The sequence below is a fragment of the Myxocyprinus asiaticus genome, chromosome 6 (genome assembly GCF_019703515.2).
Source record: "Myxocyprinus asiaticus isolate MX2 ecotype Aquarium Trade chromosome 6, UBuf_Myxa_2, whole genome shotgun sequence".
Classification (NCBI taxonomy): domain Eukaryota; kingdom Metazoa; phylum Chordata; class Actinopteri; order Cypriniformes; family Catostomidae; genus Myxocyprinus; species Myxocyprinus asiaticus.
The window spans coordinates 11,852,983-11,870,985 of NC_059349.1; the positions used below are offsets into that span (position 1 = coordinate 11,852,983).

The 18,003-nt window shown below is 36.8% G+C and overlaps 1 protein-coding gene across 1 annotated transcript in view; it reads right to left on the reverse strand.

Annotated features, from left to right (window-relative positions):
- The window catches only part of LOC127442648 (probable G-protein coupled receptor 158), a 79,298-nt gene that overhangs the window by 45,404 nt on the left and 15,891 nt on the right, over positions 1 to 18,003 (reverse strand). Inside the window, exons 3-6 of the mRNA XM_051700838.1 lie at positions 12,659 to 12,761; positions 9,200 to 9,411; positions 6,725 to 6,793; positions 270 to 379 (exon numbers count right to left, since the gene is read on the reverse strand). Of these exons, the coding sequence (XP_051556798.1) occupies positions 270 to 379; positions 6,725 to 6,793; positions 9,200 to 9,411; positions 12,659 to 12,761 (494 nt within the window). The remainder of the gene's footprint in view (positions 1 to 269; positions 380 to 6,724; positions 6,794 to 9,199; positions 9,412 to 12,658; positions 12,762 to 18,003) is intronic.

Here is an 18,003-nt window from a genome sequence, read left to right on the forward strand (position 1 = left end):
CACACTGTGCTCTGTTTATTAGCTGCTCTCTTTTGGCAAATAATGAAACAAACTTGATTTAATCTGGGTAACAAGTAATGAGAGGCTCTGTATCAGAGTATAAAGTATTTATTTGGCTAAAAAATTTAAAGTAAAAGTTGCAACAAAATTAAATACTCAAAGTACAAATTCTGAAAAAATCTACTCAAGTACAGTAACGAAGTATTTGTACTTCATTACTTTACACCACTGTCTCTGACTATTACCTCTGATCACTTGGTTCTTCTTACCTGTATAGTTTCAGAATCACTGTTCCATAGACAGTGGCAAAGCCGAGCAGGCGAACCCATCTCAGGAGAATGCACCGGAACATACTTGGATTAAAGTACTGTATCATAACCTGAGATGAGAAAAAGATGAAATTACTGAAACATAGTGTAATCTGTTTCACTGTAGGATAAAATGAATTTCACAAACCACTGTCCCTGGGTTCCCTTTTCTTTCATTTATTTTTCTATTTTTACATGGACACAAGAATTTTACTGATGCTCTTCAGAAAATAGAAGGTTGTTTGGTGAAGCTCACCCCCAAAAAAACAATTCATATTCATGCATTGTGACATTATTTTCATGACAAATAAGCACCCCACCTGAAGAGTAAAACATCTGTACACATAATGATAATGAGTATTATGGACTAGAGTGTACATTTTTGTCATGACAATAATGTCAAAATGCTAAATATCTTGATCGTCCTAAAAATAGGCTTTATTTTCTTTATGCATAATATAATATCTTATTAATTTCCTGTGATTTTGGTGTGAAATATGACCCGGACATGTTCTTGACTTGTTCTGGGCTTCATAAAATTCACTTAGTTGGATAATAGTGGTCCTGGTGCAATACCAACCCAAGTTCTTTTGTTAATTGTATTGGCCAAAACTGAGATGAAATAAGGACAAACGCTTTTAGTCCTTTTTATTGCTTAAAGGAGCTGTAAAATGTATGACAGTTTTAGGCTATGACAGTTACAGTATAAGCTTAAAAGAACACATTTGCTTAAAAAATAAGATAGGCTTGGATTTATTTATGCAAAATATAATGTCTGATTTTTTCTTTTGATTTTAGAGAGAAATGTGTCCTGTGCAATGACACTTTGTACTACTCTGTGTACATTTAGTTAAATACTGGGAAGAATGGAGACTGATCCACACCTCAAAATGTTCTTAAATTCACATAAAGACCGTACTCTTTTTTTTATGCATGTAAGTGGAGTTTCCAGGTTCTATTCTTATAATTTTATCTTTATCCTTGAGAGCTTTTTGTAGTGCTCCCTCCATACCTCATTATCTGTCAAACCTGTTCCTTTTCTTCTGTGTCTGTCTTATATAAAATGGCATAAATGGCTTAATTAAACATATATCAGTGTGGACTGATGGAAAGATGCATCTGTATTTGTCTCCCTGAGGACATTCAGCAGAACAGCTTACCAATTCACAGTCATCCTCTTAAATGTGCAAACAGCAAAACGGCCCCTTCAGATTAATCAAACAGCTCTGCCATGCACAGCCAACTTCAAACCAAGAGAAAGTCTCAATCAGCAGCAATTCTCAGCTGGGCAGATAAGAGCTTTTTGCACTCATTAGAACATCAGGTTAAAAACTGGTACTGTATATTACATTAATTGATTGATACACTTGACCTGTCACACTGACCTTTCATAGGCAGACTTAGGCAATTCACGCTATGAGTGCTCAGTGAGGCAGTAGAAATGAAAGGCAAGAGTTACCTCCTATTTTGACACAAAAAACCTTGATACCAAAATATTGTTGTTTAATTTTATTGTAAAACTAGTGTATATGTACTGTCAGTAGGGTAGGGAGTAAAGGGCTGGAACCGAAAAGAAGCCACTCTTTCCCCCAACACTCTGCCATTAATTAATCAGAGGATTTATTTTTAACAAGTTGCACTTGGTCTTGATGGACTCATTAATATTGCATAGCAGAGCACAGCAGCGCAGCAGAACGTGGCACAGCATGTCACGATAGAAGTAACACACATAGTCAGGAGTACATCTTTAAGCATGCACATATTTGAGCACTGCTCTGTTCTAATGCAGAACTGTCCACTGTTTTCAGATTACATACAGAGCTAAAAATCACATAAGCCTGATATAGTTTGCTTAACCAATGGTGTTAATTTGGGGTGGGACTATTTGTTTGTCTGACCAAATGCAGATGAGGGAGTGCTTGGCACACCTGTTTGAAAACAGCTGTTATTTTTAGTGATGGACCCTATAGCAGGGTAAATGGTGCCACTTTCTGTCAGGTATACCTCTATGACACGCTCTTTATATTTATATGTATTTGTCTGGACGAATTGGATGCAGGCTCATAAATTATAGAGAATGTAGTTATAATGAATCATATTGATCTGCTGACATACAACACCATGGATAGCATTAACTGCAATTGTCAGAGACGTAATTTTATGTTCCACTGTAATTCTAGAGTTTGAACATGCACTTTGATAGCACCTGCTGGTGGAATTCGCAAACAGTAAATTCAAGGACTGAGTTTAGACTGCTGAAAATATACATGGTAAAGGGCGTAGACTTGGCTTGAACATTGGGGGGGTTGCAGCGTAAAGCATTTACCAATCTTTCCACTGATCATGGTATAAATAATGGGGGGGTGTTGTACATGCTTGTTTTGATTGTTGAGGGGGTTACCTACCCCCCACCATCCCCCCATCCCACCCCCAGAATCTACACCCCTGGACATGGTTCTCAGATGTCTTAGTGCAATTACTTATTTATCTCAAAATAAGTCTAAGACATTACATAGACCTCCGATACAGTATATACACTCACAGTTTGTGCATATACATCCACAGATAGCACAAACACTCCCACCCATGCCCAGTTGCAGGTTGCTCTTGCATGAAAATTGCACTTGGATTTAGCACTCACACAAAAATTAAAGTAGGAGCAGCTGCAGGCCGGAGATATCCAAATGGGGGCGCAATCTCCAGAAGAGGGTGGGATTACTCCATAAGGGGGCAGGGTTACTCAAAAAGGGGGTTGTGCCAACTCCAATAGGGGGCGTCACTTCCACACTGTTAGGGAAAGGGTTAGGTTAAGTGCTCCCTATATCTTTGCTGACGGTTTGGAGCGACCGCCCCTTTTTGGAGTTCTGCCTGCAGCTATATTCTTCTTTAAAAATTGGACAAGACATAGCACACAGTCGTAGCGAATAGCGCTGCACCTAACGCAGGTAAGAAAATAGAGCCCTTTACCTTTAAAGTTCACGTGAAACGTCATTCGAAGCCCATTTTACTTTCTTAATCTGAGAAAAAAATTAGGGCGGGACTTGAATCATGAAAAAGTGGTCTTTATTTGGCAAATGGTAAGAGGAGAGGGGTTGAAATTTAGGAGGGCTTGGTGATATTAGCTGACAAGGAAATTCAGGGGCAAAGCAAGTTCTTACCTTTTGATAAAAAAATTACAAAGAAAATAATGTGCACCTAAAATGTCCTGATGAGTTCTTTTTAACATTTAGTGATTCAGATTGCATGTAACATGCTGTGTAGTTATTTTCTGCCTCTACCATGTCCTCTCTTTCTCTCTCTCTCTCTCTCTCTCTCACTCTCTCTCTCTCTCTCATACACATGCATGAGCTATTGACAATCACAGATGGCGAGGGAGGTGTTCTTATCTTAAAAAACTCTGAATATACCACTGAAAAGCACAACAGATGATACATCTGTTTTTATCTAAGAGGGACACAGAATCTAAAAGAATATTATAAAACTTCTCTATGTGTCAGAAAAATTCAGATTTAATTTGCATAAGAATTTAGGGCATCCCCTGTTGTGTCTGATTAGAGGGTCATTCACAGTGAATGTTGGTAATTACAGTATGAAAACTTACTGATGGGATTTCTTTTGGCCCTTAATGGGATAGTTTGATGTTCACTGTGGCGGCGGGGGCATGGTAGAGCATTCTTCCAGAGAGAGAGAAAGCGGTAAGGGTGCACACACCTGAGCGCTATAATGTCTAACACCTGTTTCTGATTGCAGTAAACACTGGGGAGAGTGATTAAAAAGGAACCACACCAAATATGAGGGAGAGAGAGAGCTACTGGAGAGAAAAAAACAGTTAAAAGTGTGATCTGATATGATGAGTGTACTGCTGAAAAGCCACTTTGAGTTTGTTTAAATAAAGTTCTACCTTTGAGTTGCAATCCCAAGTTTCCAGTTTCCTCCTTTTCCACCCTACGACCCTCTTACATTCACTGATGATCTTCCCCTCTGCATAGCTCTCAGATCCCATTTGCGATCACGGTTTTAAACTTGTGGCATTGCGGTCCCGTGGGAAAAAGAAGCTCAGACATTCTGCTTATGATTGCATTTTGGGTTCACCATATATATCATACTTATTTATATATATAATAGTAGGGTGTAAAAATGCATTGATTGAAATTCCATATAACTATAACAGAATTTAGTAATCGATTATTTTCTATGATAATACCCAGTGTGTTACTGTGGCTGCCTTTAATTACAGGCGCGTTCAGTTCACCAACAAAACTAATTTTAAGGGTTAGATCAGGTAAATAGCTCTTTAAGTTAAAGATTGCTGATTACCACTTTATCTTCTGTTCCACTCAATGCATCACACATATCTCTTACCCAAAAAACTTTAATCAGTGAATGTAAAACCTGGTCTATTGTTTTTTTGATAATATTCCTGTAAAGTGCAAAAATGAATTTGTGCCTTTAGCATATTATCCTCGAGTGACCTTGCGTACACATGCATGGACGTTGTATTTTGGCTAATTTAATTTCATTTAAACTGACTGATCTCAGTTCAGAAGACATGTGACAAAACATGGCGCCGACCACAGCAGAGTTTAATGACATTTTTACATTGACAACCTGCTTGAGTCAAAAGATTAGTCACTAGTTTCATTTGATATGCCCTTTTTTTTTTTTTTTATTTGAGCGATTTATCACAAAAAGCCATGCTGTTAAACACAATGTATACTAATGTGTACTTTAGTTAATTTTTCCCTTAGAAATCCTATATTTACTGTGCATTTTCACACTGAGAATCAATGGGTTCATCCAAAAGCTGAAAATTTTGCTGAAAATTCATTATGCTTTCTGAGTCTTTATATGGAGTTAGGATGAAAATAAGGTGCATTTCTAACTGTTCTGAGACCAGTGCAGACAGACAGCACACTGGAGGATAAGTCATTCACTAATAGGGAGCAAGGGAGCATCCTATAACTCTCTATGCAGCAAAGTGCATTCAATCCAACCTTCCTATCAAAAGATCAGTTTCATGCTGCAGATGATATTTGAACCACTTAACATGTTTGGCAGACATGGGACAATGTTAATCAGTACATAGTTTCAGAATTTATAATGTATAATTTTATTTTAACATGGTTGGCAGTGATTGGATGATGCTGGCCATTACTTTGAATCATGTAATGTCTGTAACATCTCAAAAACAAGAATAACCAACACTCCTGGAAACATAATAAATGATTTGATGAAAAAAAAAATATGACTTTCTATAGCTTGGTGTTTGTCATGTTTATGTGTTTTGTTCTTGTTTTCATGTCTTTTATTTTCAAGTTTAGTTCCTATCATGTCATGTGATTTCCTGTTCCCTCATATGACCTTGTCATGTGTTTCCCCTGTTCATGTGTCTTGTTTTCATTGGTTCATTGTTTGATTGCTTTGTTATTAGTCTTGTCTTTTCATTGGTTTAAGTTAATTTAGTCTTGTTATCTTGTTTATAGTTTAGTCTTGTGATTGGTTGTCTTGTTTACCTGTTACCCATGTCCTTTTATTTAAGCCCTCATGTTTGCCATTGTCTAGTGTCAGGTATTGTGTATGAAACTTTGTATCTTGAAGTCAAGATAAGCCAAGTTTAGTTTAAGTCATGTTTTGTTTATGTCAAGTCTATAGTCAAGTCATGCCAAGTCTAGTCTAGTCGTTCATGTTTATGTTTTGTTCACATTAGTAGTCAGTTTTTTTTTTTTTTTTTTGGATCTCACGTTTGGAAATAAACTGCACTTGGGTTCGTCACTTCATCATCGTCGTCTTCATTGTCTTTGCCAGCATCGTTACAGTGTTATTTAAAATTAAGCAAATTAGTCCCATTGTCCACATGTGTGGACATCAGTGTTTAGGAAAACTATTTGCTCTAGAAAATTTTTTTTCCCTTGTTTATTTGGTTCTACTAGTTACAAATCAAAAAAGGAAATGGAAAATGCTCACAGCTGTTACACTTGGGTCTCAAGAGGTTATGAAAAATAATTGTTCCAAAATATTCACATTGTTATGGAATTTCAGATGCCATGATTAAATGCGGTATTAAGCTACCCAAAATTTAGATTCAATAACAGGTCTACCTGCTCCATTGATAAAAGTGGCATTGTTTAGTAGTCATTATAATGTAACACATTATAACACAAAAAAATTTAGAGCTAAAAATAAATTAATGCAATGGCTGTTATTGGTACGTGTCACTTTATTGTACTTCAGTTGCACACCCTGTTTTCCCTTGGCTCACCCAGAGCCTTGTTTCTGGCTATGCCACTGGTTGAAACAACAAGTGTGAACAAGTAAATGACAAATGACAGGGAGGGGGAAAAAACTGATCTTGCCTTTTAATTTGGATAAGGAAGCAAATAATAAATAAATAAATACAATTAAAAGTTTGAACTTACAGGAAAGTAGAGGAGTACAGATCCCGAAAGTATCGCTTCAAGAAGAATGAGACCAGATGCTCTGATTCTCTGAAATACAAACACACAAAACAAGAAGTTGAATGCAATGTATGGGAATTTTAGGTTGTGACTTTTATTTTGTAATATTGTTTTGGGGTTCTTGTCTTGTCTCTGGGTGCTTCTCAATCAGCTCAATCAAAAAATCATTAGAAGACGAGCACAAGTGTAAATATATGATGTCAATGCCTTATTTTCTCTTTAAAATATATGTTTATAATGTAATTCTTCCATAATGAACATGAAAAAGGAACAATCTTTTAAATATTAGGGTTAGAAGGTAAAAAAAAACCCTCTTAAATATTTTTTTCTTTATTTTTCATAACACTGTACGTTTGAATATCTACAATGAATACAGTGATGTTGCTGATTAATACCATTAAGCCAGTGTTTTAATGCATGAGCTCATTATCGTGTTGCAGGTTATTGAGTCATAAGTGTCCCAATGTGCAGTGGATGAACTCCCTTACCAGTGCCCGAATTCGTATTCAAACACTATACTTATTCACAACATAGGGAGCTGATTGAGATGCACCCTCTGTTCCTGGTTCCCTCTCCGATTGTTCCCCAGCTGTATCTTAACCTTTTTTGCACTTGTCTATGTGCAGTAATGCCCTAATGTTCTCTTTAGCTGGTTCTGTCTTTTTTAGGCTGTTTGTGGCTAGTTGGAGTTTGAGTTTTTTTGGTTTTCAGGTTCCCTCTTACATTCGTTTACTTTGTATTTTACTTTTATCTTGAACAAAAGGCTGACTCCACATTGCAGAAGAACTGACCAACACTATGGATCCAGAAGCTAAATTTCATGAACTTAAAGGTGCAGTATGTAAGATTCAGAAACCCTTGTTATTAATGACATCTGTGGCCGTTAAGTGAACTGCAGCCAGCTTCCTGTTGCTTGTGCTCGCGCACACACTCCATAGGGACGCGAGCGAGCATCGACCAAAACAGTGACGCAACGTACAAAGAGGCTGAACGTGATTCACCGACATCATGCTGACAGATGAGGTAGCATAATTACAATTACACAGTTATGATTGTTTTACTACAAACTTTGAGAATGCATATTATATTTGCTAGAACAGGGCTAAAACAAAGTGTGGATATAGGTCTGACTATGTGAGACTGTAGAATGAAGTAATCACTTTTCTTTGCATGATACAATGACTGCATTTATACGATAGCCTATGTCGGCATTAGCTAGCTGGCCAGCTTTATCAATAGCTGTTAGCAAAATTTGGTGAATGATGACAGTAGCTGTTTATAAAATAGACTGTACATTATAAATATGTTGACAATTCAGTATTGATGTGATTCCATCACAACTGACATTTTGATATATCAATGCACTATAGTTTTATAATAATAGAATGTATATATTTTCTGTATAACCAAGTTATGTTACACTAATTAATGGGTCTTTTTGCATTATCTTGAACATTGTCTTGCATTCATTTAATGTGTTATTGTAGTTTACCTTGCTGAATAATTACAGATTAACATTGATTATGACAGTTACTGTACAGGCAAGATCAAGTTAGCTAAAATTACACAGATTAATCATTATGGCACTATATTTCACATGCTTTGCAGTTATGTAAGCTTACCTGTCCAGTAAGAAGAATGCCAATTCAATTTGATCCCCAAAACCGAACGAAGGTCCCTCCAGGAATCAAATGCCCTGCCGACGTTCACTCTAGTTTTTGCTCCACCACGATCATGTTCCCGCTAAGCCAGATGGGATTCAGTAGATAAATTATTCTTTGTTTACATTTTTTTTGGATTACTCTGAGTTTGTGTAGGAGTTGGTGTTGTGCTGGGAGCCGGATGTTTGCTGGATTCCATCTCTAAGATAACATTACTTAGTGTTGCAGACTGTCTGTTGATGCTGTTGAATAGAGAAAGAGAAGCTACTGTCTGAGGCAAGGCTCTCGGGAGCGCGCATAAACGTCACATCCTTTGGATTTTCCCGGCAAAAGCGACCCGCTCCCTTCGCATGAAAATCAGTTTACAGGCTTTAATAGGCAACCTAGGAAGTCTGGGAAGGGCCTATTTTTTAAGTTGTGTTACAAGCCGTTCACACATTGGCAAAAAAAAGGCGAACATTACATGAAAAATTTTACATATTGCACTTTTAAGCAAGCCAGGCTCTCTGTGGCTGAGTATTCAAAAAGAATTTACAAAAAAAGCTGAACAACTAGAGTGAGATGAGGATCTAGATATGGCCTTTCATTCAAGAAACACATAATACAACATAAAATAATCCAAGAGAGAACCTGAACAAGAACACCAAGACAAACTCAAAACCAGACTAACCACAAAACTGAGTTTTACAGAAATTATCAAAGAATATAACAATGTTATTTGGACATTGTCTTTATAGAGTTTTCCCAGCAATTTAACTAGCAGTAAAGTACTTACCTTGTTGCGTCGAAAGTGGTAGACAACAACCATACTGATGAAGTCCAGAAGCATGCAGAAGCCTTGAAAGGAGACCATAGCCAGGCAAAGGGCAGTGTCCTTCTGAGCCAGACACGGTGTGTCATCCCTGCAAAATGCACAGCCTTCTCGGCAGGGCAAGCACCTCCCGGACACTTCCCATGATTCGTCACTGTATGTGCCCTGCTCTGATTCTAACAACAGATGGATGGCAAGAAAACATACATACATGACTGGATGATTCATTCAAACCTGGTCTGGTGTGAACCCAGATATTACCATATTTCCTGAGTCTTTCTTACTATGCAGTACATTTTCAAGTGCAATCATATATGTTTTACTAATTTATATTGGATAAAACATTAAACCTTTCAAACTTCTTAAAGATATCACTATAGGTAGTTTTATTTTATCACAATATCTCAATGAAGTTTACAAAAGGGTGAATTTGAAATAGTTTCACTACTTTGGTTTGAGCTGATATTGCCATTTTTACCTTGAAAAATTTGCAATTTTTAAATAAAAAATTCAGATGTTTTTTCCTTTTTTACCTCCTCTAATAGAAAATGTTCAAACAAAACATGTTTTCTTGGGGATATTATGTTAATTGGCAATCAGCGTTTTTCCTATGTATATCCTCAATATAACTTTCAATTCAGTTATTTATTAACTAACAAAAGCCAGTTCCTTATGGTGCGTGCTAGACAACTCGGAACTCTGAATTTTCCCACCTCCTACTTACAGTATAATGACTGGACTCAGTGAGTATCGTCATTTGACGACATTTCCAAGATGGTGGCGACCAACAAGCATAAACCGGAGCTAGGTTTTGTGAAGCATAAAAACAAACTTTTAGGTATTTTTACTGCACAAAATTTTTAAATATGCAATAAATACAATAAATTTACAAGATGTTAAGAAGAATTGTTTGTGTATCAATCAATGCCTACATTTTAGACTAGTTTGCTTGTTAAATAGCTACTAGATTGCCAGCCAGCTAGCATCTGGAAGACTGTGAATGCCATTATATTTGACACGTGTACATGTGACAATGACGTGTGACTGACTGAATGCATTGAGGTCGGAAGTGGGATAAGAAGACATTTTTTTTAGGTTACAAACTGGTAATTACAAAGGTATTATGCAATAAATGTGGTTTATGAGGACATTTCTACTAGTGTACCCATAATTCAAATAGCTTAAAAAACATAAACGCTAAATGATGTTTTATTGAAAATGTAAAAATGCAGAATGTTTTTTGTGAGGGTTAGGTTTAGGGGTAGGGTTAGGGTTAGGGGATAGGATCTATAGTTCATACAGTATAAAAATCATTATGTCTACGGTCATAGACATATGACCATATATCTGTTTTTAGACATATATCCTCATAAGGATAGCCGCACCAATATGTGTGTGTGTGTGTGGATATATAAAAGTGCACTTTGAAAGCTGAAGACTCTCCATGTTAAATGGGTTTACTCAAAAAGGACAGGTATTTTTCATACTTATTAAGCAATAAACTATTAATTTGTTAGTGGTGTTTGGTAAGGCAAGCATCACTAATATTATTGCTCATACTTAAAGTTAGGAATTTGAATCCTACTAAACTTTAGCAAATAACTGATCCTGCACCATTTGTGCTTCAGACTTGAATTATGCTTCAAATCATGCAGCTTGTTAAGAAGAGTTATGCTATTACTATTCCAAGTAATCAGACTTTGATTTTTGCATAGTGAAAGAAAGAACAGGTGAAAAATTCCCAAAGACTAAAGGCCTTTGCCCAGCAAATGCGAATTTTTGCCGTGATTAACATTTTGAATAGAAACAATGGATTCCTTTGGAGCAATTCACACCTGAAACGAAACTGGTGGCACTAAAACACATAAAGCTGTTTTGACCACTGACATTAATTGCTGAAGTAACTCAAGGACGAAATCCTGAACCAGCAGTGAGGATGTGTATTTCACTTGCATCAAATGCATTAAAAACAGAAACATTTTTTTTTCTTATATGGGTTCTCTTAACATGTAAATGAATCAAAGTGCCTTTGTATACCAAAAACACGGTGGTGTCTACACAAAAATATATAATCGTTATTGCTGTGTTATCATTTACAGTCATTGACAGCTTGATGTTGTTAAGTTTAACAGTATCTGTTAATGGGTCAGACTGAAGATGGGTTTTGTTGGTTGGGATTTGTGTTTTGTTGTGCGCATAGACTCTTTAATTCGTAACATGCAGGGTTTTGAGCAAATGCACAACACAAGTAGATGTACATGCCAATAAGATAAAATCAGTACTGTATTGTTCCAACTGACAACATTTATTTTAACAGTCATTAAAACAAACACAGTGATTTTAAACAAAAGTACTTAACACAAGTATATACAATATGTGTGGCAGTGGCACATAAGTTTAATCAGTATTGTTCCTATTGATAACATGTTTTAACCGTTAAAATTAATTTGCACACTCATTTTTTTTTCTAATCACCCCACAGACCTATTGTAAAAGTGTGAATGAGCTAAAAGCAATCATTCACCTTGCTTTTAATGTGAAAGGGCCATTCATCGGCGAATCCTTTTGCATTATCGCTTCACCTCTGGTGGGCAAAGGCCTTTACAGTGAAGGAAAGACCTGAGCCATATTATCTAGCAACTAAAGACTTTGGGGTGGGCTTTTTAGACTTGGGCCAGTGGTATAACCACCTATCAACAGCCTTGCAACGCAATAGAAACCACCCATAACACCCATAACATCTAATGCGATCTGATGAGGTCTAATGGGGTCTGATGAGGTCTATTGTTGCCTGATGTGGTCTCTTGGGGGTCTGATGAGGTTTAATGGGGTCTTTTGAGGTCTAATGTGGTTTGATGTATTTTCTTGAGGGTCTGGTGAAGTCTAATGCGTTCTGATGAGGTTTAATGGGGTCTGATTAGGTCTAACGTGGTCTGATGTGGTCTTATGTAGTCTAATGTGGTCTGATGTGGTCTTATTTGGTCTGGTGTGGTCTAATTGGGTCTGATGTGGTCTCTAGGGGATCTGATGAGGTTTGATAGGGTCTGATGAAGTCTAATGATGTATGATGAGATCTAATGGGGATGGATGTGGTCTATAGTGGGTCTGATGAGATCTTATCTGGTCTTATGTGGTTTTTGGGGGCTCTGACAAAGTCTAATGTGGTCTATCGGGAGTCTGATGATGTCTAATTTTGTTTGATATGGTCTCTAGGTGGTCTGATTAGGTCTGATAGGGTCTGATGTAGACTAATGTTGTTTAATGTGGTCTGATGAGGTCTCTGGGGGTGGGGGGTGGGGGAGGTCTTGATGGTGTCTAAGCTATGTCTTTATCTTTCTGTCTCTTTAGGACCTGTGAAACCTTCAAACCTTTAAACTATTTTCAAACGTTCAGACCAGAAAGAAAGTTTTGGCATATACTTACTTGAGAGGCCATTGAGTGCCACTCGGCTTGGGTGATAGAAACCACTCTTGCATTGGCACTTGTACTTGTCCAGCACAAATCCATGGCCCAGAATCGGTTTACACTGGGAAAGAAAGAATTTCGTTTTAGATCTGGATATCATCCTGTTTGTTTGAGCGACCCGTCACATGAGACACAACAACACTGACTCGACCAATGGTGTGAGTTGATCAAAGACACAAGGGGGGCATTTTCAGAAAGCTGTTTTGAAAACAACGTTTATTTTTGCACTTAACATAGACATTTTGCCGTTCGGTGGCGCTATAGTAGCCCAGAAATTACACACTTCAGATTTAAGGTGTTTCTTGCAACTGTCTGCTTCCTATCAAAAATAAATGTGCATTATGGATACATATAATGTGGAATGTCACTGAAAATTCAGCAACTAAACACACATTTCTTTATTAAATTAAGTTGGAATTACACAGATTTAGGTTTTTTATATTAACAACTTGAGAGCTTGCTGTGGGTCTGTATTGAAAGGTTTATACATTAAAAATCAATTTCTCTGGGAAGAAAATAAAAAGTCAAGCTGCCCACATGGGCTCAGCTCAGGAATAAGTCTGCTCAGCAAATAGACCATCTGTGACAGAAAAGCCTGAAATTTTCAGGAATAAAAATGTCAGTTTTGACAGTATGTGTCAGCAGTTTATTTTAATTGCCATTTTGGCAACATTACGGTAAAGTCAATGGGGGACGTTCCAAACAGATGGGCCCACGACAGCTCATTGCAAAGAGCCCTTTAAAATGACTGCTGCAAGCTGAAATAAAAACACTTTACATCAACAACAATACATGCACCAAGAACGCTGTGCGTAACACACACAATATACATTTGATGCCATTTTGTGCACTCTTTCAAGTCAAGAGTGACATATCCGTCTCTTGAGAGTTGAAGAAAACTCAGCACTCAGTCTGCTGCACTTGAGGAACTGAAATGAATTGTATTAATGTAAACTAGGTCTGAATAAATCACAAGAAAGCGGTACACCGAGTTCACAAAGCTCTAGAAATAATCTGGAAGCAGTATGAAGCCTAGAAAAGTGAAGTTCTCACCATGATCTCAGAATTGTTTCTTGTTAAATTAGTCTGTCTTTCACTTTATTTCAGCAAGAAGGACCCAAATGAGAACAAGACTTATAGGGCACAATAAAAGTATGCATTTGGGGCTTTTATTTAGAGGATTTACCATTACATTGCAGTAAGAGTGTTGATTTACTCACAATGTTTGGAGAGAAGATTAGGTAACAAATGCCTGAATCACCAGGAAATTACTGCTTCATGAAGTAAACTAACCTGACAAAACCTGCCAAGAATATGTCATGCATTACTGTAATGCACAAAAAATATAAATTTTTCATTACTGTATGGTGAAATATAGAATACAGTATATTATTAAAATTGTTAAGTATTTTGCAAGCAAACCATTTTGGGGGTGGGGGGCCATGGGTGTTGAGGTCACAAATATAATGGTCCTCTTTGGTCCTTTAAAATAGTAAAGGTGCTGAATGCAATAATTTTCTGAAAAAAGGCTTGAAATGCGATAAAAGTGTATAATTTTTGGTTTTCATCTTTTCTTTCTTTTTTGTGCTGTCTCAAAAGATGAATATAATTTGATTTGCTTTTCATCATTGATGTTTCTTTAAAATGACATGACTGTGTCAGCTGACTAGCAAAAAGAAAATACACAAAATTATTTACTGCCCTCAAGTTGTCCCTCATTGTTTTTTTCCTCCCTGTAGAATCTTAACACAATATTTTCTTCAAAAATCCTATCGCTGCTTTTTTCCATACAAAAACAGTTCATATTGACCACTGCTGTCAAGGTCCAAAGAGAAAAGAAATCATTACAAAAACACCATAAATATAGTCCATATAAAACATAGCTGCTGTATGGTGCCAGAATCATATAGACTACTGTTATGATGTCTTTATACTGAACCTTTAATAACAATTTATAGTATTTGTCCTTTTTGATGCTTGACATCTTCTGCTCATAAACTGTTATTCTAGGAAATAGAGCTGCTTAAAATATCTATTTTTATGTTTATGGGACAATTTGGCCATATCTGATTGTTGGGGGGAGTTGTACCCCTCAAAGTATATTGTGGTTACGGCCCTTGCTGTGTTTGTGTCTGTGTTTGACAGCTCGCTACGTGGCTTGTTTACCTTCTGTTTGACAGTTGTCACGAGGTGGCGTGCATGTGTTGCCGTTTGGGTAATCAGCGCGTCGGCTTGTTTGTTGCCTGATTGTTGTCACCTGTTTGTTCATGTATTTATTTGCTTCCATGTGTGTGTGTGTGTGTGTGTGTGTGTGTGTGTGTGTGTGTGTGTGTGTGTGTGTGCGTGCGTGTTAAATGAGTGAAATTAACCTTTAAAAAAAACTAACAAATTATAAAAAAAGAAAAAAACGCTTTTATTTAGAAACTTTTCTTTGCTGCTTGCATTTATTTTTTCAAAGTATAGTTTTTTTTCCCAAAGCTTATTTCCAGCTAAGTTCTTGACATGGGTTTGCATTTCATTTTCTCATATATATATATATATATATATATATATATATATATATATATATATATATATATATATATATATATATATATATACACACATATATACACACTACTGGTCAAAGGTTTTGAAACACTTGACTGAAATGTTTCTCATGATCTTAAAAATCTTCTGATCTGAAGGCGTATGCTTAAATGTTTGAAATTAGTTTTGTAGACAAAAATATAATTGTGCCACCTTTATTTATTTCATTATAAAACGAAAATTTAATAAAAAATAAAAAAAAAGTTTTTGAAATTGATGACTTGGACCAAATAATAAAGAAAAGCAGCCAATAAGTGCCCAACATAGATGGGAACTCCTTCAATACAGTTTAAAAATCATCCCAGGGTGATACCTCAAGAAGCTGCTTGAGAAAATGTCAAGAGTACATGTCTGCAAATTCTAGGCAAAGGGTGACTACTTTGAAGATGCTAAAATATAACACAGTTTTGATTTATTTTGGATTTTGTTTAGTCACAACATAATTCCCATAGTTCCATTTATGTTATTCCATAGTTTTGATGACTTTACTATTATTCTAAATGTGGAAAAAAAATTATAATAAAGAATGAGTAAGTGTTTCAAAACTTTTGACCGGTAGTGTATACATATTTAAAAAAAAAAATTGTATATGAGCTCTATTATTTAGATTTAATAATGTAGTATACTGAATCACTTTAAGTTGACATATGTTCAGTGGTAAAACCATGAATGAACACATCACAGGCAGGTGTGTAAACAATACAAAGGGGATAAAAGAAAATGGAGTGGTGGTTGCATAGTGGACTAAAGCACTGAACTGGTAAGCAGAAGGTTGTTGGTTTGATCCCCACAGCCACCACCATTGTGTCCTTGAGCAAGGCAGGTTGCTCCAGGGGGATTGTCCCTGTAATAAGGGCACTGTAAGTCACTTTGGATAAAAGCATCTGCCAAATGCATAAATGTAAAAGCCTGCAAAAAGTTGTATAGCTTTTAAATCTGTAATATCTTACAGCGTTTCGGTCAAAGACCTTCTTCAGGCATCTTCTATAAATTTATTTTTTTTGGCACCATTCGGAGTAAATTCTAGAGACTGTTGTGTGTGAAAATCTCAGGAGATCAGCAGTCACAGAAATACTCAAACCAGCCCATCTGGCACCAACAATCATCCATGCGATTATCTAATCAGCCAATCGTGTGGCAGCAGTGCATAAAATCATGCAGATAAGGGTCAGGAGCTTCAGTTGATGTTCACATCAACCATCAGAATAGGTAAAAATGTGATCCCAGTGATTTGGACCGTGGCATGATTGTTGGTGCCTGACGGGCTGGTTTGAGTATTTCTGTAACTGCTGATCTCCTGGGATTTTCACACACAACAGTCTCTAGAATTTACTTCGAATGGTGCCAAAAACAAAAAACATCCAGTGAGCGGCAGTTCTGTGGATGGAAATGCCTTGTTGATGAGAGAGGTCAATAGAGAATGGCCAGACTGGTTCAAACTGACAAAGTCTACGGTAACTCAGATAACCACTCTGTACAATTGTGGTGAGAAGGATATAATCTCAGAATGCTTTTCTGAGATGCAGGTTGGCGCTGTTTTGGTGGCACGAGGGGGACCTACACAATATTAGGCATGTGGTTTTAATGTTGTGGCCAATCAGTGTATGTTAAAAGCTTCCTTTTCTCATTTAATAGTGAGTCTGAAGCCTTCCTTACATGACTATTTCATGGGCATGGATTATGATAATTGTGAATGAACGTGCACGAGTGCTCTATTTACGAATGTTTGGAATTCACTAACATACACATGTTGCACTAACAAATCTGGTGAATACGAAGCGTTCGTGAATCCGGTGGAAAGTTTTCGGGAATCTCCATTTTACGTGGAAATTACTCCCAATTCTTTCATACATTTGCACATTTTTCATGAATGAGGCCCATTGTCATTCTTTTCAGGGCTAACACACCTCCTTTCTATAAACATTAGGCTTATTATAGGCTGCTTTATTCACAAAACTGGCACAACAGAATCTGCCAAAAATATATCAAGGTCATATTTCACCCCTGAAATAAGAAATAATTTGTTCTATTAAGGAAATAAAGGAATTCAACATGCACTGCTATTGTTTTCAGAAAAGGTTCATGTGTTTTCAATTAACTGTATCTTTTTTCCTAGGTAATAATGGTGGAAATTTTGAACTGCTTTTTGTAGCCAAGACTTTTAAGGTAAGTGGCTGTACAAAAAATTACTTAAAAAAAAAAAACAACCCTGAGGAATATTTACTGGAGTATAAAATGTGAAAACTAGCCCTGCTTAACCCAGTTAGAAAAAGAGATCCTTAGTCTTTTGTTATTTACTTCATGTATCAAAGCATAAATATTTCCATGTTCTCCGTAAGCGTTACAGGAATTTTTCAAAAATTCTGCATTTTTTCTGGCCGGCCTGGTTTGCTATTGTATCTAGACTTGATGTAGAGATTGCTGAATTATTCAAGAATTGACTGGTCATGTATACACCGATAAGCCAAAACATTACGACCACCTGCCTAATATGCTGTTGGTCCTCCACATGTCTCCAAAACAGAACATTGCCCAGAGCATCACACTCCATCCACCGGCTTGTCATCTTCCAACAGTGCATCCTAGTGCCATCACTTCCCCATGTAAATGGTGCACATGTACACGGCTGTCCACGCGATGTAAAAGAAAACAGGACTCATCGGACCGGGCGACCTTCTTCCACTGTTCCAAGGTCCAGTTCCGACGCTCGCGTG